Source organism: Procambarus clarkii, chromosome 83 (genome assembly GCF_040958095.1).
Source record: "Procambarus clarkii isolate CNS0578487 chromosome 83, FALCON_Pclarkii_2.0, whole genome shotgun sequence".
Lineage (NCBI taxonomy): Eukaryota > Metazoa > Arthropoda > Malacostraca > Decapoda > Cambaridae > Procambarus > Procambarus clarkii.
The window spans coordinates 2,664,628-2,689,952 of record NC_091232.1 but is presented as its reverse complement, the minus strand read 5'-3'; the positions used below and the strand labels follow the sequence as shown (position 1 = coordinate 2,689,952).

Sequence of the window (25,325 nt, the reverse complement as noted above, 5' to 3'; positions counted from 1 at the left end):
CCTCATCCCCCGCTATTCCCAAGGGCCTCCGTGTCACAGTAGTCTACCTCCTCGACTCATCATAACTGAAGGACACGGGTTCAATTTAGGGGCAGAACAGAAACGGTTTGGCACGTTTCCTTTCATTTGATGCCTTTGTTCACTTAGGTACGAGAGAGTTAGTGAACTGTTGTGGGTTGCATCGTGCTATGAAGGTCAGTAATCGGCCTAAGAATGAGGGAGACTGCAATAAGCCTAAGTATAAGCTCCCTGCCACACACTGAGGGAATTATAGAATTATAGAATTATAGAATTTAAAAAGAATCTTGAACATAATTAATCTTTTAAAGCAACACTCGCATCTCCCTCCTCAGAGAGCTCTTAATCTTGTCAATACATGATGCATTATATATGTATTATATAACTAACCTTATATACCTAATTAGTCCAGTAATTAGTATATGACAGAGAACGTAAACCTTGATGCTTTCTTGGTACATGATAGTTCATATAATATATATGTGCTCCTTCGTAGCATTTTACAGCACTAATTCGGTACATTAAGTATATTAAGCACATTTCAGTCTTAATGAAATATATATATATATATATATATATATATATATATATATATATATATATATATATATATATATATATATATAAATATATATATATATATATAAATATATATATATATATATATATATAAATATATATATATATATATATATATATATATATATATATATATATATATATATATATATATATATATATATATATATATATCTTGAGGTTATCTTGAGATGATTTCGGGCTTTTAGTGTCCCCGCGGTCCGGTCCTCGACCAGGCCTCCACCCCCAGGAAGCAGCCCGTGACAGCTGACTAACACCCAGGTACCTATTTTACTGCTAGGTAACAGGGGCATAGGGTGAAAGAAACTCTGTCCATTGTTTCTCGCCGGCGCCTGGGATCAAACCCAGGACCACAGGATCACAAGTCCCGCGTGCTGTCCGCTCGGCCGACCGGCTCCCTCCATATATATAATACTTATTTCAGCACTTTTATTATTGTTATCGTATAATTTTTATTTATATTGGGATTAGTAGCGGAGGATGAAGTCTGTACAAACTTAATAAAGGAGAGGGAATTATCAAGGGAGAGCGCCAAGCCATTACTACTATCTAGCACTTGGAAGGGGTCAGGATAAGGATTTGGGATGAAACGAGGGGAAAGGAATGGTACCCAACCACTTTGGGACGGGTCGGGGGATTGAACACCGACCTGCCTAAAGCGAAACCGTCGCTCTATCGTCCAGCCCAAGTCGATAGAGGAAATGAAGGTTGCGTGCTTATAGACGTGAGAGGGGGGCACAGCCCACGAAACTTTGAATAGACTTGTTTATTTTAGGATTTTATGATAGCAACTTTTGTTTACTGAAGGATGCGGGTCGGGGCTGTTGTTTGCCTCGAGGGTTGTTTGGTGAAGTGCTTGCAGTTGTGATTTGGGTTGTAATACGTGGCTGCTGATATTTGTGAAGGTTGTAGTGGTGCTTTAAGCCATTTTTACATATATACTGAAATGGTTATAATGATTGAGTAGTAACGGCGCTGATACCCGTTAACTGTATATTTTGTTTCCTTGGATTGAGCCGGGGAAATAGGTGTAGGGAATTTAAGGTGGGTACGGGAAATAGGGGAGTTTTCTAAACATAGGAGGAAGAAGGGAAAAAGGAGGGGGGGGAAGGGATGAGGAAACGGATGTGCATTACCCTCGATATCTTCCATCTACTCCCCTCATTCTCTCTCATTTCTTGTATAATTGCTTTTTCCCTCACCACACTCTCCTCACTTCCCCTAAACCTCCCCTCACTTGCCTCACTCTTCTAATATCCTGTCTTTATTAGATTTCATCGCCTCCTTACAAATTATCTCACCTCCTTTCCCCTTCACCCATTCCCTTACTTCCTTCCCCTCATTAAAATACCACAATGCCCTTTCACTGCTGAGCTGCAACAAATGTATTAAGGAACACAGAACAGAAGAATTAAGGGACTGATGAGAGGGGGAGGATAAGCTCCATGAGGCAAAGCGAAGGGAAACGAGTGTGAGAGTAAGAGAGTGTGAGAGTGAGTTGTGAGGTGAGAGGGACAGGACGAGTGTGAGAGTGAGGGGGAATCGGATAAGTATGAGAGTGTGGCGAGGGAATACACCTTGGAAAATAAGTTATGTGAGAAAAGAGGTGATTTTTGCAATTTGTTGGGGCTGGGAGCAGCATTTTGGAATGTTTTTGGGGGCTGGGAGGAGAATTTTAGAATGTTTTGGGGCTGGGAGGAGCATTTAGGAATGTTTTTGGGTGGCTAGGAGGAGCATTTTGGAATGTTTTGGGGGTCTGGGAGGAGCATTTTGGAATGTTTTTGGGTGGCTAGGAGGAGCATTTTGGAATGTTTTGGGGACAGGGAGGAACATATTGGAATGAACCAAAGGATATGAAGGAAATAAGCTAGGATATGGGGACGAAGTAAATGATCGGTGCCCAACCACTTCCACCATCAGGACACGAGCGAAGACCTTGCAAGTAGCGAGGATGCTGCTCTTCTGACCATGTAATCACACAAATGAACCACTGCAGACCTACGACAACGAGACGACCTCTCCTTTGGGACTGGACGGAGAGTGGGAAGACGCCCCTTCATAGAATGGGATGGAAAAGTGAAGATAAATAGTTTCCTTTGCATGGGGAGGTAAAAGATAGCAAGGAAGAGGATATCTCTACATCCTCATTACTACCTTCAACTAAGCTTTTGGATCTTTTAACTAATATGGTCTCATGATAACAATTTAACAATTTGCAGACGAAGCCTGTCCCTCACTCTTTTCAGGAACATTGCACAAAAATTCATACACAATCGACTTTATCTCCACTCAGTGAAAAATAACTCTGTGCCCCCATTACAAGTTACTTAAATACAATAAGAAAGATTAAAAAGGTGGGACTATACTTAGCCTGTTGTCGGATTTGAGAACCACTGAACATGTTTCCAAGTGTTGATCACTATCCCAGTAAACAATGCAGTCAGATCTCCTCCCTTGTACACTGCTTGCTAAGCCTCTATATACCCAACGCTCGGCAGTATTGCCTAATTTTCGAGTGTTGGCAATGGTGGGGGAAGTCTCTGTTGAGTTAATTTCTGACGGTTGGTACCGTGGGGTGGTACTGGGGATTGGTACCGGGGTTGGTACTGGGGGGTTGAGAGTAGGGGGTTTATTGAAAGTGAGCCGGAGGGCCGCTACTGCCTACAATGGGAACCTCTCACTCATCACACATTTTAATCAGACACAATCAGTAGCTCATTAGAAGTGGTGCTCGGCGATGTCCGAGTCTGTCTGTCTGTCTATCTATCTGTCTGTCTATCTGTCTGTCTGTCTGTCTGTCTGTCTGTCTGTCTGTCTGTCTGTCTGTCTGTCTGTCTCTCTCTCTCTCTCTCTCTCTCTCTCTCTCTCTCTCTCTCTCTCTCTCTCTCTCTCTCTCTCTCTCTCTCTCTCTCTCTCTCTCTCTCTCTGTCTCTCTCTGTCTCTCTCTCTCTCTCTCTCTCTGTCTCTCTCTCTCTCTCTCTCTCTCTGCTGGTGAGTTTAAGCAGCGCTCAAGGTGGAGGGAGGTGTGGATTGGCAAGGAAGCGGGTATTCCTTATCCTGTTACTATCCACGCCACCACGACTGCTTGTGTATTTTAGCTAATTATAGGGAAATTGTGATAGAATTTGTCTTTTTTTTAATTTGCAGACATAAGTGCATAACATTGTATATTATTATGTCTTATAGTATACAGAGAAAATAAACTTCAGTCTGGTGATAACGATAATTTAATAATCGGTGTGTGGGGGTTCCAATTGACATCATAACAAATGGCACTCGTCTCACTTATGCCAATCCAGCCTTCACCATGTTGACCACGTACTGCACAAAATTCAGGGTGCAACGTTAAATTAGCTTGCCCCAAGCACCTGGCCTTCAACATTGAACAGACAGACAGGCAGACACTCTTATTTATTGATATAAATATATTGTTTAAACCAGAACTAATAGGGATTCTATTAAATGACAAGAATCCATGACATACAGATCCAAATCCATTACACAGTGACTGTTTTTCCCACACATACTCGACTACTCAATCTATCTACTGATAACCCAGGAGACCTATTTTGAAGCAGTGTATCGAGTTCCAAGAGTGCATTTTTTTGTTTGCATTTTTTGTGAATTTTTGTGAATTTAATAACAAATAAAGCAAGTTACTGGAGGCATATTTAGAGGCAAGTGTAATAATTTCTGGAGAGGAGGAAATATTTAGAGGCAATTACAGGAAATTCAAGTACATTTAGAGGCAATTACAGGAAATTCAAGTACATTTAGAGGCAATTACAGGAAATTCAAGTACATTTAGAGGCAATTACAGCAAGTTCAATAAAGACATGTAGAGACAATCTACACAAGTTCCAGGAGGAAAATTTAGAGGAAAAAGAAGTCAATTTCAGGAAGCACATTTAGAAGCAGTCAAAATACGTTTTAAGAAGCAGATATTGACACAGACTAGCAAGTCTCCGGAGACCAGTGGAAGCTGGAGAAAAGATGCAGGAACGAAGAATAATGAACTTGAAAACAGTGCAGATGATGAGTCACAATAACGTGGCTGAAAGATGTTGACCAGACCACACACTAGAAAATGAAGGGACGACGACGTTTCGGTCTGTCCTGGACCATTCTCAAGTCGATTGTGGACGGACCGAAACGTCGTCGTCCCTTCATTTTCTAGTGCGTGGTCTGGTCAACAACTTGAAAACAGTGCATGGAGATGACAGAAAAATTAAATACAAAAATTAAATCAGTCCAGGAAAATAGATTTTAGGAAGAAGTAACTTATCAGCAAAGTGATAACACATAGATTAAAAGCTGTTATATTTTAATGAACACACTTAAGTCCTCAAGAGGGCTCAGGCACCCCCACAGGCCCTACAGGTGTGAGGGTGCTTATGCAATATATATTAAATTGTTGCAGATAATGAGGGTCCAACTAAACCATTTATCCCTCTATTGTGTACCTGTTCATTGCAATTAGCGACATACCATTTGCATCTGCTTCCATTAATGATCACAGTCATGAATCAACTTTGGTTTCGCTTTCACTGCAGTTGCCTACATTGGGTCCCCAAAACTAAACATTAATTTTTTGATGATTCTAATATTTTTCCCCTTCATAACTATTTTCTTTATTTTTTATTTTACCTTACTTTATTAAAATACTATAAATCCCGATTTTTACCCGACGTTAATATACTAAATAGGATTACTGCACGATTTTATTGGAAAATTGAATTAGTTACACACACGTGAAAAATAAAGCAGATGGAAGGAAAAAGAACTGAGCCTTTCTTCATCTCACTTTAAGCCCCGACCCGGCCATTTAATCCCCAGGACACGATCCGCCAATTGATTTACTGTAAATCCAGGTGTGCAATCAATGTCGGGTACACGGAGCGGGAGTGAAGCAGAGGAATTTCACTCAAAAAAGTTTCACTCCACTTTACAAAGGTTTCAAATCCAGGCGCTTTCGCATGCAAGGACAGCGTGATTGGCACTGAAACTGAGAGCAACTTTATATTTATTTATTTATTACAAATTAATTAATATTTCTCACACCTGGTAATACTTGTGCACTGATTGGAATAAGACACCTGGTGACGAGAGATTTGCTTGTGTGGTTTTGGCATCTTAAAAGGAGGAAGAGAGCATCATTGCAATCAATCTTCAATTGCTTGCGAACCAATGGGGGCTGTATATTCAAGTACTGTATATACAAGTAATTCCCTACAGGACCGGATCAGGTAACCTAACCATCCTCAGGCCTATTTATTCACAAAATTACAATATATAAAATATTGATATCTAAGAAAATGACGTTTTTAATTATTCAAGTACTGTATATACAAGTAATTCCCTACAGGACCGGATCAGGTGACCTAACCATCCTCAGGCCTATTTATTCCCAAAATTACAATATATAAAATATTGATATCTAAGAAAATGACGTTTTTAATTATTCAGTGCTATTTACAAATGTTAATTTGAGGACAGCCACAAATTTGACGAGCATAACAAAACTATCGAATACACGTTAGTCTTCAACAGTATGGTAAATGGAGATTTGTATCTGCATTCTCTCTGAAATTATTTTTTTCTCTGATTTTTTCCCTCGTGAATATGTTTCACTCACTAGCTTTTCCTTTCATTTTTGTCTTACTTAGGGTCCTTATCATCTTGCCCCGTGGAAGAGAACCTTGTTGTCACGATGTCATGGTTCCAATACTCCTCTCCGTATCATGCCTTCATCACTAAGGCCACGAAAGCTCATGTCCTTACACACAGAAATCACAATATCGCGATGCATCAATGAACAATTGATGAAGTAAGGGCGAAGAAGTAGAACGGCCTATTGACATAGTTCGAGTGCATGGGGGAGTTGTGTAAAACCCTGGTTTGTGTCTCGGAGAGGCTGCAGGATCCAAGTAAACTCAGTAGAACTTCTGATTTCAACTCTTTTTGACCATGACGTAGCTAAGTCGATTAAGACAGCGTTTGGGATGATCTCGGACGTAGGTTCGAATCCTCGTCACGGCTGGAATTGCTCATGTCCTCCTTCTACGATTCACAAAACTCACGTTCTCTCATCTTACAAGACACTAAGCTCGCGTCATTTTCTACCCCCCGGCGACACAGGTTCTTCCTCAGCCGTGCACGACCTGACCATAAGAGAACTTCTGCCCACGACTGAGCAGTACCTGACCTATGACGGGTCCCTCACCGTCCCCGCCTGCTATGAGACTGTCACCTGGATTCTACCCAATAAGCCCCTGTATATTGCCTTCAGCCAGGTATGTGCTGCGTTTAATTAAGATGTGTTGTGTTTGGGTGATTACCTGAGTGTTGCTGCAGGAGTTGTGTGTGTGTGTGTGTGTGTGTGTGTGTGTGTGTGTGTGTGTGTGTGTGTGTGTGTGGTTGCTATTTGTGTTTGCAGAATCGAGCTGTTCGAGCTATTAGCTCCCCGCGTTTCTAACCAATGTATTTTTCTTCTGTTATATCTACTACATATATTTCTCACTAACCCACACACGAGTGTGTGTGTGTGTGTGTGTGTGTGTGTGTGTGTGTGTGTGTGTGTGTGTGTGTGTGTGTGTGTGTGTGTGTGTGTGTGTGTGTGTGATTATCTTTACTTGTCTTGCTTCATTGTTTAAAATCTAGTTTGGTGATGCTATGCTCATTCAATAGTATGGAATATATCTAGATAATAAAAATAATTTAAATATCCATATCTCAGGATCAAAACAAGTTTTTTTTAGTAACTTCATTATACCCCTCAAAAAACTCTGAGTTTGCCATATATATAATTGTTATTTGTTTAAGGTTAAGGATATATTCGTATACTTTATTTTGGGGGGTTTGTATTTTGCATTTTTTCCTGCACTCGTGAACGACATCGTAATCGAAGAGGCAGTTTCCCAGAGTGGAAAGATTAAATTCACGGTCCTCACACACTGTGGCCATCAGCGACGAGGGCCGTGAATGGCGTCTGAGCTCGTTTGCGACGGCAAAGGCAACGGGGAGTCGTAGCGTGATTGGAAACCTCAGTGTGTCAGGCTTATTGCAAGCTCACATTGCCTCGACAATGTTTGGAGGGAGGTGTTGGCGGGGGGGAAGGGGGAGGGAGGGATATTGGTGAGGGGTTGAGAGGGATTTGGGAGGGGGGGAGGGGTTTGGGGAGGGAAATGGGGTGTGGTGTAGGTGCTGGTAGGAGAAGTGTGATGCAGTCAGTGTATGTAGAAAGGAGTTTGTGGCTCTGGAGATAAGTCGTGGGTACTCACCTAGTTATATTCACCTAGTTGTGCTTGCGGGGGTTGAGCTCTGACTCTTTGGTCCCGTCTCTCAACTGTCAAACATCTGGTGTACAGATTACTGAGCCGACCAGACCACACACTAGAAGTTGAAGGAACGACGACGTTTCGGAGCGTCCTGGACCATTCTCAAGTCGATTCTCATCGACTTGAGAATGGTCCAGGACGGACCAAAACGTCGTCGTCCCTTCAACTTCTAGTGTGTGGTCTGATCAACATACTTCAGCCACGTTATTGTGACTCATCGCCTGCATTCCTGAGCCTACTGGGCTCTATCATATCTATACTTAAAACTGTGTATGGAGTCTGCCTCCACTACATCACTTACCATTCCATTTATTAACAACTCTGACACTAGAGAAATTCTTTCTAATTTCTTTATGGCTCATTTGGGAACTCAGTTTCCACCTGTGTCCTCTAGTGCGTGTGCCTCTTGTGTTAAATATACTGTTTTTGTATACCCTATCAATTCCTTTGAGAAGCTTGTATGTGGTGATCATATCCCCAGAACTCTCCTGTCTTCCAACGACGTGAAGTTTAACTCCCTTAGTCTCTCCTCGTAGTTCATGCCTCTCAGTTCGGGTACTAGTCTGGTGGTACCATCTTCTTATGTTTGGTTTGGTTATCATTTCTTCAGCCACGTTATTGGGACTTATCGTCTGCATAGTGTTAGAATTATGTAGAATTACCTCTTAATTTTTTTCTCCCTTCGATTTTTGCAGTTTTCTTTCCATTATGGGGTAGATACCTTCTATTATCATGTCTCCCAAACCTAACACTTATGGAATTCAATTTTAGCAACAACCTGTTTTTTTCCCCCACTCCTGCTGTTAATCGAAGCCTTCATGTATCTCCCTGCCTTTCTCCTTGGTATTATCATGCCTGTTTAGCTTTGCGTCGCCTGCAAACAGATACACGTTCTCATTCCCTTGGATAGGTCTTTCATGTCAATTAAAACTGCAGTGTTCCCAGGACCGAACCATGCGGAACTTCACTTGATACATTCTTCCAGCTTGAAACCCTCGTTTCTGACCATAAATCTTTATTTAATGTGCTGCAGGTTGTCCCTTACCCAATTCAGTGTCTTCCCAGTTATTCCAGCCTGCTTTTCTATATTGTATAACAATCTTTCATGGGGAACTGTATACAAGACTGTTTGACAGTCGAGGAATATGCAGACTACCCAGCGCTCTTTTTACCGTCTTGTTCTTCTCCTGCAGTCTAAGACGCTTGGATGGATTGATTTACCCACAATATGTATCCTGTGGTATAGTGGTCTACGTTCTCGACTGACAATCGATGATACCGGGTTTGATTCTTCGGCATAACAGTAACTTTTTTTTCCACCTGATACCTCTATTCATCTGGCAATAAATAGATACCCAGTAGTCAGGTAATTGTCGTGGGTTCCATAACTATGAAGGTCAAAGAGGACCTTAATAATCGCAAGTCCCTGATAACAAGAGTTATACCAAGGTCAGTGCTCAAGATCCACTTATGATAACGATTATAAGGATATTATAATAACCGATTATAATAACAATTTCCTTGTCTGTAGGGTAATAGCCTATAACAAAGTTATTATTGGATTAGGAAGGTTTCTAATCAGCTCTTCTAATCAGCTCTTCCTCACCCACAACAGATGCGAAGTCTAAGGCGGCTCAGACAAGGGTCTTCCGACTTCCGCAGAAACGCGCCCGTCGCCAACAATTTCCGACCACTGCAGTCGGCACATCACCGCACCGTCCGAACCAATATTGACTTCTCCTCTGATAGCCAGGTTAGTTTGGGACGTGAAAACACGGGGTATCTGGGCTGCTGCGTGGTGAGTGACTCTACACAGGGAGTGAGGAGAGAATATGCTCTGAGGTGGTTGGGTGGTGAATGCATTTGTTCTCACATCTTGCATGTGAGGGAATGGAATGTAGGGGAATGATATTTCGGGAGAAGAGGTGATGTTTTAGATGTTTAGATGATGATGTGATGTTTGCAGACTTGGTTAGCAGAGTGTCCCCTCGTGTGTGGAGGAAAGGTCTGATTAAGGGAAATACAGATTTGAGGTGTGTATGTGATATGTGTGGGTGTTGAGTGATGGGGCGGGTGTTGAGTAATGGGGCGGGTGTTGAGTGATGGGACTCAGGTGATGAGTGTGGGCGTAGCAAGATGGGTGTGGGATGTGGGCGTGTTAGGTCTGACTATGGGCGTTCAGTAATCTGAGACCTTGTTTACTGATCTGATGACCCATGAAAGAGAGCTGGCAAGTGAACAACATCATTTGAAGTTGAACTCTGAATGAACAATAGACGTAGACAGTGGCACAAGTTTCTTGTGCTTTTAACCGTGGAAGTGTAAATAGACTGAGGTAGATGTAAACAAAAAATCCGGGTAGATTTTTTAGGCATAGTTAGACATTTATAGATAAATGTGTGGCGTCATGTGTTAGTATGCTACGGAAGGTGTAGTGCTGGTGTTAGCAATTCATGATAGGCAGTGTTAGGTGTAACTATACATGTAGTTATATGTATACATATCAGATGTACATATAACATGTATATAACATATGTGTAGTTATATGTTAAATACATGTGAGGCGTTGGCAAACAGATATGACGGGAGACAATTCCGTAAGAAAATGACGGGTTTGTCATACTGCAAGGAAGTGACGGGATACCGTACTGTAAAGACAGTGGCGAGTGTGACTGGACCACGTGACAGTAATGGCCTACAATCCCAGTCAATACCCTGTCCCAGTCACAAATTTCCAGGCAGCCGAGTGACTACTGTCACTCCAAATTAACCAAAGCGGCCTGGCTTGGGATTCGAGGAATTTGACAGAGAGAAACGTAAAGGGTATATCTGAGTAAACTAGAATGATGATTGCTAAATTCGCGAGGTATATCCGAGATTCCTTCACACTCAGGTATACGTAAACACTATTGCATGGCATTGCAAGGGTGACAGCGAGGGTCTGTGGCATATCTTCAGTGGATTAATCCTCAACAGTGGTTGTGTATGATGCCAAAAAGTACCTAAAATGCTCCGAAACAGTCTGGGTTTATTGAAAGGGTTTATAATCAAATATAATAATAATTCGTTACACACAGACACACACACACACACACACACACACACACACACACACACACACACACACACACACACACACACACACACAAACAATGGAAGGACTAGGCACGTTAGATTCTCTACTTATGCAGAGTTCAGGCCTTTATTTATTACTTTATTATAATGATAAAACCCGATGTGGACCGCATTAAATTTGAGGAAGTCTGTAGGTATTGGCGGATAAATATCTATATTGCCCTGTATATATAGCATTACATGGAGCCCACATGTGGTAAAACACATAAGGGGAATTGAGTATTTCCAAAGATATGTTAAGAATAATTTCATATCAAAGAATAAGAATAAGAATAATCTTTTATTCCTAGGAATAAGAGGGACGAGCTTTAAGAACCAGAGGTCATATGATGAAAATGTAATAAAATAAAGAAATAGCAAAGAAAAGATAAAGGGAATTGATTCAGACTTCTCCAAAGGAAGGTAGACAGAACTAAGAAACACAAATGAGTCAGAGAGACATAAGTAAATACCAATATACTTTATGAGTGCTAAAGAAGGGAAGCAAACTTGAGCCTGAAACTGAGAAGCAAACTCCACTCACGGCTTTAGGAGAAAATATGAACGAATTAGAAAGACGAACGGTATAAATGCACCAGACGAAGTTAAAGGGCGGGGACCTAGAGCTTGAGCTCACAAAATATAAGCACAACTAGGTATCACAGACACACATATGAACTCACATAATTAAAAAGGCCAGAATTTTGACCATAGAATTATACTTATTATCCACAACACTTCAGTTATAGAAAGGTGGTTCTTTAATAATTGTGACAGGAATATAGTGTTAAAATGTGAGTAAATTAAATATTGCTTCTCTTTCCAGGGGAAAAAGTGTTCAGTGTCAGAACCGAAATTCCACTATCGAGGTAAGTTAAATGGGTCATATTTTATTCCAATCTCCAACATTAAAGAAAGTAGCCAAGCTTTCATTTCTCGTGTTGTTCGAGAAAATGCTTCATTAGTTGCGATTTTATGAAATTTCCTATAAAATACATGTGTGTGTGTGCGTGTGTGCGTGTGTGTGCGTGCGTGCGTGCGTGTGTGAGTATGTGTGTGTGTGTTGAAGTCCCCCATCAATTCATATATATATATATATATATATATATATATATATATATATATATATATATATATATATATATATATTCATTTTCTCTTACCATCCCTATTTCCTTTCACTTTTTTGTTTGCTATATTTAACATTAAAAGATTACAGAGAGAGGTCAAAGGTCGTGAATCACTTCGAGACGCTGCTCACAGCCTGAACAAGGGCCGTGGATGCAGCAGCCATTTATTCTCTGGACCTACAGACTTTGACATTGAAACAGGTGAAACAGGAAACTGTTGTCTCTTGGGGGTCTGTAGTAATATAATTGATCTTGCATCCTATACTTCGAGAAATGCTTGCCCCAGAGGATCAGAGAAACTCGTCGCTGTCTTTGAAGGCTTTCCTCTGACAGAACCACCGGCCGGATCAACTATGATCCGGCTATGTCTCTTATTGAGACATAGGTATCAGATACGCATGCGTAATCCCACACAGCTGCCTGTCCTTTATCTGGGGATAACATTGTAAACCCTGATGAGCACAGAAGGGCTGTCAGGATTTAGGGTCTGAAGAAACCGTGGTTCTCTTTCTGCTGTGCACTAGGTAGTGACCGGGCTCCTCTTGATCGGGTCTCAAACTTAAGTGTCACATGCATGTCTTACTTTGAAGCTTATACTTTGCAAACCATGCAATCCATATATGTTGGCTTCAATCTTGCTGCAAATGCACTTGTACTCAATGTGAATTGTGACACTAGAGCAGAGTGGTGCTTTATCTAAACAAAATATGACATATGGAAAAATCCTGTTCTAATTAAACTAAGATGCAAGAACACTAGTTAGAGGGACAGAAGCCCTAACCAAGAACATAATCAGAAAATAGTCTGCCTGTTGGAGATAATGGTTTTGCTAAAAATGTGCTTTGCACGGCTGTGAAGTGGGCAGTTCCTGTTGTGATATTGCAACACGGAGCAAGGGCTCTGATGTTTTGTACTTTATTGAGCAGTACCAGCTGTACTCTGTGTGTTTTATTGTCGGGTCTTCACTGGGTGGCTGGGGATGCAAGGGCATCCCACTGATTGAAGCTTAATTTTTTAGTACAATTTATTTACAAGATAATTGGAATAAGAGGAGGAACGGAAAACTCAAAATGCAACTTGGGACTCTGCACCGACATAAAGGCACCCAATCTGGCGAGAGGCATAGCTTTTGTCACTTCGTGTCATCAAAGGGAAAGTCGAGGACTTTTTCCAGCATTGACTTCATTGCAAGGCTAACGTTGCACAATGTTTACATCTTCACGCGAGGAAGTTTCATATTCCCCGGAGAAAAGCCTCGACTTAACGCTGTAACATGATCGGGTTAATGGATAAAGGAAATATATATTTCAACGAAATGCTTGCAGTACAACATCTCCTCCGACCTGATTGATGACATTTTTACACCATACTTAGCTATTACCTCCTGATCTTTGAAGTGGTCAATGCACGCGCACGATTGCGCTGTATGTCCCTTGACTTCACCGCCTATGGGGATCCCATGTGAAAGTACGGTGGCCGCTAACTGCGCGACTAATCTCACTGCAACTCTAGTTACAAAGCGCAAGAAACTGTAACCAGCATCAATGGGCCTGATTCCTCAATCCATATTTTTTCCAGAGTACACGAGTCTTGTTCAAAACAAAGCGAACCCTGATGATTATCAAGGCAGTGGGAACCCACGCACCGTTTAATGAATCTTGGGATCAATCAGAAGACTCTGTACGACATCGAATGTCTCTTGTCGTGGCGGGTTAGAATCTTTCTGGTGGTCTTAGCTCTGCCTAGGTATGATGTTGTATTTAATGGAGCAATATTTTTGTATTGTTTGGGGCTATGAAAGTGATGTTGTCTTATCTGTGTGTACTCACCTAGTTGTGTGTGCGGGGGTTGAGCACTGGGTCTTTGGTCCTGACTCTCAATCGTCAATCAACTGATGTACTGATTTCTGAGCCTACTGGGCTCTATCATATCTACCTTTAAAACTGTGTATGGAGTCAGCCTCCACCACTGGAGACAAATGTGTGTGTGTGTGTGTGTGTGTGTGTGTGTGTGTGTGTGTGTGTGTGTGTGTGTAATTACCTAAGTGTAGTTACAGGATGAGAGCTACGCTCGTGGTGTCCCGTCTTCCCAAGACTCTTTGTCATATAACGCTTTGAAACTACTGACGGCCTAGGCCTCCACCACCTTCTCCCCTAACTTGTTCCAACCGTGTGTGTGTGTGTGTGTTGATATTTTGTGTTATTCTTGCAATATACAACTTCGTTTGACTTAATTAATATGTTCTAATAAATGCCTTTAAATTTTTTTGCAGCAAACGACTGGCTTCACTCCTGACCAGGATTGTGGCAAGATAAATGTACATACACCACAAGCAACATAATGGATGTTTGTTTATAATGTAAATAGCTTTTCGGCATTTGGTACATATTTTACTTGGATGTTGAGCTCATCCATTCGTTGACTTGGATATGTGGATATTTCCTCCGGAAATAATGTTGTAATAAACATGTGTTCAAGAAGCAAGACATGTTAGACAGTAATTAACCTTGGAAGAAATGTTGAAAAATGTTTGATGTTATTCTCTAATTTCTAAGAAGATTTAACCAAACTTTTTTTAACTCTCTCTGTATATTATATATATATATATATATATATATATATATATATATATATATATATATATATATATATATATATATATATGTGTGTGTGTGTGTGTATATCACGAAAATAAACACGTGATTAAGAATGTGACAATGTCAGACCACGGAGGAAAAATGAAACAGGAATTTCCTTAAGTACTTTCGTATATTAAATACATCTTCAGAAGGTCAGAAGGACCTTCTGAAGATGTATTTAATATACGAAAGTACTTAAGGAAATTCCTGTTTCATTTTTCCTCCGTGGTCTGACATTGTCATATATATATATATATATATATATATATATATATATATATATATATATATATATATATATATATATATATATATATATATATATATGTATATATATATATATATATATATATATATATATATATATATATATATATATATATATATATATATATATACATACACTCATAAAATACACATTTTTGTTTTCGGCCAATAAATAAAAAACAATTATTGTCTTTTAAATTAAAATTAATGACAGATAGTTTTTAATAAACTGTACCAGATGCAGCAATTGTATTATATAGTTTATGAACGAAATATACATTTTTTATATATAATTTTACTTTGTTTTAGTATGTTGATTTTTGGTAGAGAAAGAGGAGGAAGGATTTCACTTCCACACACACACACACACACACACACACACACACACACACACACACACACGCATTCTCATGTGTATACACCTGCAGACGTACGTACACATACGCACACACACACACACACACACACACACACACACACACACACACACACACACACACACACACACATTGGGGGCCTCCAGGCTGAGTGTACAGCCCCCTAGGGTCGTAGTCCCAAGGGCCCGGGATCGATCCTTGGCAGAGGCTGAAACAAATGGGCAGATTTTATTTCACTCTGATGATCTGTTCACTTAAATAAAAATTATGAAAAATTCAAAATTGTACCAATTATATAGATCATTCGCAAGTTAAGCTATATTTTAACGATTTAACAGCAAAAATCTAACAATTACATTCTTAGTTTTAAAACTTCTCATGAATGAATTATTTTTTCATATATAAAAATTAAAAAAATTACAAACATACAAAGTAAACATTGATTACCTGATGAATTTTCTATGTTCAACTGCACTAGTGTTGAACATAGAACAAAAATAGCAGAGCGAAAATATCTATCCTATGGAAAGTAGTATTGTTATTCACTAATATACTTGTATAATTAATACCGTGAGCTTCACTGAAATGTATAAAAGTTATATTATTGATTTTAAACTGTAAATTAGAGTCTTCCTTTATTTAAAGTTATTTTTATCAAAAGTTATTCTAAATCATTCTTGTTGTTCAATTTCGTTGCCATATTTGCTTTCATTTACTTAAAAATAACTTAAGGCCAAATTTATATTTATGAAACCACATGTTTATTTATTACAGCTTAAAAAATAAAATTTTTGAAAACTATTTTCGTGACCAAAAATTAACACAATATATCTACATGTTCAGTTTAGCAAAACATAATCAAATACTCCTTAATTTCATTGGACGTCTCTTTGATTCTCACTTTAATAATGTGAGTAATATAGGAAAACTTATACTTTCTTCAATGTAACTTTCTCCCATAAATGTAAAATATTGTAAAAAATATTTTTTGGGGAGAATCCTAAAAAAAAAAGGTACATGTAAATACGTTTCTGTTTTCTGAGATGAACGCGACATCTCTCCTCAACTCGTCAGCAAGTGATATTGCCATAGAATATCTCATTTAATAAACAAGTATAAGTGTTATCATGTTTAGTTTCATCGTGTAATGTTTATTAAGTGTTTGTTAATGATGCTGAACTTTCTGTTCAGCATGACTATGCTGTTCAAGGCGGGAAAACAAATAATACAACAGTGCATAGCTTGAGATTTTCGGCTGAGTGGAGGAGCAATCTTGCATTTAGGGAAGATACACACACACAGAAATCCCACTAATGGGATTATTATCAATGAGGAAATCCCCCAGCGGTGGTCCAGTGGTAGAGTACGCGACTTGGCATTGCTGGGGTCGTAGGTTCGGACCCACATCACAGCTCTGGAGGATTGTCTCATTTAAGGAAGATCATTGACCTAAATCATATCATGTAACTTGTAGGAAAAAAAACTGCTTTGTTTATAAAGTGACATAAGGTTCAACTCCGGTTGAATTATTGAAGATTTTTTCAATATGAATAGACAATAATTTGTATTTGATTAATTAGAATTTAATTTGATAATTATGATATAATTTAACAAACTTTATATATATATATATATATATATATATATATATATATATATATATATATATATATATATATATATATATAGGAAGGGAGTACCACCTCTAGCTGGAAGAAGGGGGACCCCATAGCCTCGGAGGGATATATATATATATATATATATATATATATATATATATATATATATATATATATATATATATATATATATATATATATATATATATCTACAAAAGACCACAGAGCAAAAAGTTTCTTGTTCCAGCGCCTCAGTGTTGCGATTCAGAGGGGAAATGCCTGTTGCGTCTTGGGCACTAGTCCAACTTCAGAGGAATTCGAAGAAGTGTTTGACTTGCAACAATGATCGAACCCGTCTGTGACATTCATCAATGTTTCCCATTGTTGTGTTTTTCAAGAGATCCATAACCTTTAAGCACCTTTTTGCATTATTATTTTTGTATCAACCCATGTATATCTTGTAACCATCAAATGCATAATAAAGCACAAAAAATATTTAAGGAAGGGGGTGGTAGGAGAAAAGCACACAGAAACTGTATTGGAGGGGATCTAAACATTCCCTCTAATGCGTTATGCGTGGTTTCCTCCGAGGCTATGGGTCCCCCTTCTTCCAGCTAGAGGTGGTACTCTTTTAAAATATATATATATATATATATATATATATATATATATATATATATATATATATATATATATATATATATATAACTGAAAACTCACACCCCAGAAGTGACTCGAACCCATACTCCCACAACTGGTATGTACAGGGACGCCTTAATCCGCTTGACCATCACGACCGGACATAAGGAAGTGATAGCCGAGGCTATATGAACCACTTCCCCGCCGGCACTCGGATGGTAATCTTGGGCATAGCATTTTATCAAATCACCTCATTCTTTGGGGCACACGTGAGGAACACAAATGCAAACAAGCCTGAATGGTCCCCAGGACTATATACAACTGAAAACTCACACCCCAGAAGTGACTCGAACCCATACTCCCACAACTGGTATGTACAGGGACGCCTTAATCCGCTTGACCATCACGACCGGACATAAGGAAGTGATAGCCGAGGCTATATGAACCACTTCCCCGCCGGCACTCGGATGGTAATCTTGGGCATAGCATTTTATCAAATCACCTCATTCTTTGGGGCACACGTGAGGAACACAAATGCAAACAAGCCTGAATGGTCCCCAGGACTATATACAACTGAAAACTCACACCCCAGAAGTGACTCGAACCCATACTCCCACAACTGGTATGTACAGGGACGCCTTAATCCGCTTGACCATCACGACCGGACATAAGGAAGTGATAGCCGAGGCTATATGAACCACTTCCCCGCCGGCACTCGGATGGTAATCTTGGGCATAGCATTTTATCAAATCACCTCATTCTTTGGGGCACACGTGAGGAACACAAATGCAAACAAGCCTGAATGGTCCCCAGGACTATATACAACTGAAAACTCACACCCCAGAAGTGACTCGAACCCATACTCCCACAACTGGTATGTACAGGGACGCCTTAATCCGCTTGACCATCACGACCGGACATAAGGAAGTGATAGCCGAGGCTATATGAACCACTTCCCCGCCGGCACTCGGATGGTAATCTTGGGCATAGCATTTTATCAAATCACCTCATTCTTTGGGGCACACGTGAGGAACACAAATGCAAACAAGGCGTCCGGATTAAGGCGTCCCTGTACATACCAGTTGTGGGAGTATGGGTTCGAGTCACTTCTGGGGTGTGAGTTTTCAGTTGTATATAGTCCTGGGGACCATTCAGGCTTGTTTGCATATATATATATATATATATGTTGTACCTAGTAGCCAGAACACAGTTCTTGGCCTACTATGCAAGGCCCGATTTGCGTAATAAGCCAAGTTTTCAAGAATTTCAATATTTTTCTCATTTTTTTTTCTTATGAAATGATAAAGCTATTCATTTGGTTAAGTATGAGCTCATTTTTTAAAATTTTAGTTAAAACTAACATAGATATATGACCGAACCTAACGAACCCTACCTAACCTAACCTAACCTATCTTAACCTAACCTAAACTAATATAACTAAATCAATAATTTATGTTCTTAATATAATATAATCATAATATTTAACATAAACCAATTGGAAACAATTTATTGAAAATAAAGAAAATCACTTGGCCTATTAGGAAAGTCTGGCCTTGCATAGTAGGCCGAGAAGTGCGTTCTGGCTACTAGGTACGATATATATATATATATATATATATATATATATATATATATATATATATATATATATATATATATATATATATATATATATATATATATATACCACCTCTGGTGCAAGTGTAGGGACCCATAGCCTCGGAGAAGAAAATAAAGAGTACTCAGAGAAGACCTTGTGGATCCTCACTGAACACTTATTTATTTATTTAATATCAGATAATATGCGTTACAATAATTTTGATTTACAAAACAAATTGATAGTTAAAGATAAAATTGTATTCTAGAATTTTGTTTTCTCATTCCTATTACGTTAAACGCATGTATGGTATTATACATACACATACGATAATCGACATTATGTATATACCATCAAAGTTATACCCAATAAATCATATATACTCAACAGCAAGCACTCTCCCACTCGGCCGATGAGCACTCTAATTTAACATTAACATCTCTCCCCCTCCCCTCGGCTTATCATGTAATATATGTATGTCCAATTTTTATAGAATAATTTTAATGTGTAGAATTGTCAAGACATTCACATGTTGGCAGATACACCTAGCATATCAGACGACATATCGAAATAGCTTGCGAAAATTGAGTCGTTTTTAAAAGGCATCTAGATAGGAACAGTAAAAACTTGAATATTTTATTCATGGGAATTGAACAAGCATTAAACTAAGTCAATTTGTGCATATTTAGGTTTGCAAATAATGTGTTTGGTAGAAATATGAATAAACATTAATAAAATATCTGTTTTCCTCTCCTAAATTAGTTTATATTTTTATTTTGTCCTTAATTTGTTGATGTGTGTACAGAAGATCGTGTTTCAGGCATCACTTGTCTGACGAGTACTCGTTATGGTTAGTGAGATAGTTCTACCTCATATGATCCTTCACTGAGAAACTACTTTCCCAGTGGTCCTTCGCTAAGTATTCTCTCGCTAGGTACAACTTTACCAGTTATTCCTTCACTTGAGATTCGTTAACCGGGTGATCTTTGCCTATGCCTTCTTTCGGGAGAGGTTCGCTCTTCCAATGTATTCCTTCACGAAATAATAATTCCCTGGGCATTTCTTCATCAGATGTTCCTTTCCAAAGTATTCCTTCGTTCTATGCTCCGTCACCAGGCGTTCCTTGCTTCATTTTATTCGTAAATTGCTACTTATAAAATTTAGAGAATCACGAAATGACAGTTCGCAAACTGTGACATAGCTAGAAGCGCATGAAACAGATAAGAGAAGGTAACTACAAGAAGTGTATGGCACAGCTGCGTGTGTGCGACTCAGCTGCACATGTGAAACAGCTGCACATCTGCACGTGTTTGATACAAATGCATGTGTGTGACGCAACGGGAGGGGTGTGACAATAGTCTGTTTGTGTGTGTGTGTGTGTGTGTGTGTGTGTGTGTGTGTGTGTGTGTGTGTGTAACAGAGCAACTATCCTGTGACACAAATACACTTATGTACCAATCTTTAACAACAGCAGGTTACTTTAGGTTATATATATATATATATATATATATATATATATATATATATATATATATATATATATATATATATATATATATATATATATATATATACATATTATATATATATATATATATATATATATATATATATATATATATATATATATATATATATATATATATATATATATATATATATATATATATATATATATATTTCCACTCTGCTCGGGATTCGAACTGTGATCCTCATGCTTGCTTGGCTAGAGTGCTACATACACTACTGGTACTCTTGGCGGCCTTTAAATATATTATAGGGTTCCTGTCCCATTTCTAATTAATGTCCCCGTTAACTTAAGGCCCGTGGTTGAGTGCGCTAATGCTTCTAGCTGCTCTTCCTGTCACTCGATCCTTTGGCTGAGCGAACCATTGCTCTTCCCATTCTCGCCAATAAACTGTTGATATTGCATTACCTTTTTTTATCTGATATTTTGTTCAGATGAACAAACTGTAAATTGTACAGAATTATGTACAATTTACAGGTATGAAAGAGTTAGGTTGCTATACAAGCTCCAACTGTATCTCAGGGGTTGGGCAGTTTTACCTTGTGCCCCGAGTGGGTAGTCTTATCTTGTGCCCCGAGAGGGCAGTCTTACCCCGTGCCCCGAGTGGGTATGTAAAAATCGTCCCGTCTTTCAGCACTTAGGTTTTGCCTTGACCAGATGATTCTCTTTAGACTAATCAGAGAAATTACTTCCTTCATCAACGGATTCTGGGCCTCCTGTCCAGACAAATCTTTGTTTTTTCCCTCGGGAATCTTCCCGAATTTTGGCACAGGATCTTGGGTACGTGCCGGAGTTCCCTTCCAACTCCAAATGTCAATCAGAGCGTCCGTGCAGCTGCCGTGAAGACAGAGTCTGAGTAACGCATGTTGATCTTAAGCTGAAAATTTAAGTTACCCAGTGGCTCGCTTCCCACAGTGGCCTTCCTGAAAAATATTATATCAAGTTCCCGTTTGAATGTGTCTTTTTTCATGAACACACGGCATCACTGTGTGTACATGGACGTACACATGCCATTACTGTGTACATGGACGTACACACGCCATCATTGTGTACATGGACGTACACACGCCATTAACTCGATCCAAGAGAAGTGATGACCTCGGGCCAGATTCACAAAGCAGTTACGGAAGCACTTACGTACCTATACATCTTTTATTCAACCTTTGGCGGCTTCGTTTATAATTATTAAACAGTTAATGAGCTTCGAAGCACCAGGAGGCTGTTTATAACAATAACAACAGGTGATTGAGGAGTGTTCATGCTTGTAAACGGATTAATAAATGTAACCAAAGCCGTCAAAGATTGAGGAAAGATGAACACGTTCGTAAGTACTTGCGTAACTGCTTCGTGAATCTGGCCCCTGCTCTCTCAGCCTCCACATCTAGCCACAGTCTGTAAACATACTGATGTGTCTCTTTTTCTCTCTCTCTCCTCACTCTTACAGACCCATTTTCTCTCTCTCTCTCTCTCTCTCTCTCTCTCTCAGTTCTTCACACATCTAAATTATAACAAAATATAAATTCACTGAGTTGTACCTGAGTCAGTTTTACCTGTCACCGTCAACTGGCGGACTGTAAACGGACTCCAGAAAGCTGACAACGCGGGCGAAGATCTGGCTCAGGGGGGAGGGAGTGCGAACGGTCAGAGAGAGAGAGAGAGAGAGAGAGAGAGAGAGAGAGAGAGAGAGAGAGAGAGAGAGAGAGAGAGAGAGAGAGAGAGAGAGAGAGAGAGAGAGGGAGAGAGAGAGACTTAATCCTTGGAACCTGCATTTTCCATTGCCGGTTGTCCATTGCAGTGACTCCTGACCAATATTTCAATATGTTTTTAAAATTATGAATAGAGTTTGCAACAACAATTTGCTTGGTCAGTTCATGAGGTTTTCGTACTACTGCTTCGCTAAAATGAACCTTTCTAACTTCTCTAAGACTCGTCCCTCTTCTTATTCTATTGATATTCATTGTGAACTTTTCTCTTTTTCCATTCTTGTCAGTTCTCCTTTGCTGTTCCAACAGTAGGTCCAGCTTTTTCAGTGTGCGTGTGTGCGTGTGTGTGTGTGTGTGTGTGTGTGTGCGTGTGTGTGTGTGTGCGTGTGTGTGTGTGTGTGTGTGTGTGTGTGTGTGTGTGTGTGTGTGTGTGTGTGTGTGTGTGTGTGTGTGTGTGTGTGTGCCTAAGCCAAATCTGTTCAAAGGAAGCTTCATCTAATAACGAAGAGTAAAGAGCCAACACAACCATATACAAAAAAAAATATATACCCAAAAAATTGCTAATCGAAATTAGTGTGTCGACGCAGCTCAATAACGCACTGAGCCAGAGGGACTCTGAGCCAAGAGAACGTGTTGAGAACTCACAGGTTGAAGCTACGACCCGCGTTCTCTTATGTGTTCATTTTTTAACGGAATCCCCCAAACGCTAAAAAAGAAAACGCAACATATTTGAAAAAAACAATAATATCGATGTTTTCTTAACTATACCTATAATTAAGAAAAAACATCGTTTTTTTCTTAACTATAGCTTAATTATACCGGTGAAATTATACCCTCAAGACGGGTGAAATTATACCCTCAAGAACGGTGAAATTATACCTTCAAGAACGGTGAAATTATACCCTCAAGACAGGCTAAGTTATAACTTCATCTCATAGGTTCTATCATATCGACTTGAGTGTGAAGTCTGTCTTTACTTTTATAAATAGTCAATTAAATTTTATCCCCTAGACAACTACTAAATAGGTTATTCATTAATCAGCACCTAAGATGTTCTACACTATGCTGCTACTAAAGATGTTTTTCACTATGCTGCTACTGAAGATGTTCTTCTCTATGCTGCCACCAAACAAGTTCTTCACTAACATGGCACATTAATTACTCAACACCTATCTTTATTACCTTGAATTTGTTTTATATGACCAACAACCCATTCCCAAGGCCTCACTGCTGTTCATCCATGACATCCATGACTGATCATCCATGACATTTTTTCGCCCAGCCCAAGTGGCTGGGCTAAAAAATAATCGAGAGTAGAATAAAATAGAACTAATTATAAGAAAAACTTCTAAATTACTATATGATTTCTAAACCGAGAAGTGACAAGGACCAAGACTGAGAAGTACAAAGTGGTAGGGAATTACCTCATCGCTTCTCTACTTCAAGACAGGAGTAATCACGCCAGCGAATCATAAGAACATAAGAATAGAGGTAACTGTAGAAGGCCTATTGGCCCATACGAGGCAGCTCCTATTTATAACCCCCCAAAATCTCGTGTCCATTAAACACGGGTTTTTCTTATTACCACTAACAACAGGTTTCTGTTACTCCTAAAATTCTGTTTGCCTGTAAAAACGGTTCGTTCTAGTATAAGATTTTCGTTTGACCAGTATTATGGCGAGAGATCTATGGAAAATGCTGCTTATATTTTTAGGTGATTGTTAATGCATTCTGATTTTGACAAAAGGTATATTCAACAAGAGAATGTTGCTAATTACGGTAAGAATACTATGCTTCAAAAAGAATGCAGCTAAATATATCAAGAATACTATGCTTCAAAAAGAATGCTGCTCAATATATCAAGAATACTATGCTTGAAAAGAATGTTTCTGATTATATCAGGAATAATAGGCTTCAAAAGAAGGGTGCTGATTATGGCAAGAATTCTATGCTCTTTAAAGGACGAATTCTGTGCTACAATCCCACTGAAATTCTAGCTTCCTGCTTCATGAAACCGGTTGCACTATTTTTAACACCAGTAAAAATATTGTTTAACATGCGACGCTCTGAAATTCCTTGTCTCACAGACATGAGTCAAAGGTTACAGTCACCGTCGGCTGAAAGTTATCTGTATTTCCTTCTCTCCACATATAGCATAATTTAGCATTATTTAAATACTTTTGTATTATTATATACTGTGTTTACAATTGGTAATTTTTAACAAATTTATTCAACTATTTTCTTAGTTAAACATATCCTTGCGTTCTAATAAACGGAGACTTTCAAGAAAAACTAATGAATGATAACATAAATAATGAATGAAAAATTATAGAAATTTTAATTGGAGTATATTATAGAAATTTCTATAAAATTATAGAAATTTTAATTGGACTACTCTGCAAATTATATAAGAAAGGCATCCTCGAAATTTAAGAAGTGAAATACGTACGAGATGTCAGGACATCTTTATATTATACAATGTGGTTAAAACTAAAACAGCCTTGTTGCATTCAATGCATTCTTAAATTTAGCATTTACATATCAAAAGAGCTTTGCATATGATGATTTCCATAGTTAACACTAATTTCTCAATTACAGCTTTCCCAGTGGCAAATAAAATTTAGTTCTCAGGGAGCAAGGACAGAGCAAGAGTTTCCGTTGGTAAACCATTTATCATTATTTTGTTAAAATATATAGTTAGACAATACTTTGAAGACATAATTTTCAACGTTAGATATTACGTATCAATTAACTGAA

General features: G+C 38.8%; 1 protein-coding gene across 1 annotated transcript in view; it reads left to right on the top strand.

Annotated features, from left to right (window-relative positions):
* Positions 1-14,780, top strand: part of LOC123768757 (carbonic anhydrase-related protein 10) — a 295,413-nt gene extending 280,633 nt beyond the window's left edge. The window contains exons 8-11 of the mRNA XM_069316276.1: positions 6,757-6,911; positions 9,571-9,708; positions 11,896-11,938; positions 14,472-14,780. Of these exons, the coding sequence (XP_069172377.1) occupies positions 6,757-6,911; positions 9,571-9,708; positions 11,896-11,938; positions 14,472-14,494 (359 nt within the window). The 3' untranslated portion in view covers positions 14,495-14,780. The remainder of the gene's footprint in view (positions 1-6,756; positions 6,912-9,570; positions 9,709-11,895; positions 11,939-14,471) is intronic.
* The last annotated feature ends 10,545 nt before the right edge of the window (positions 14,781-25,325 follow it).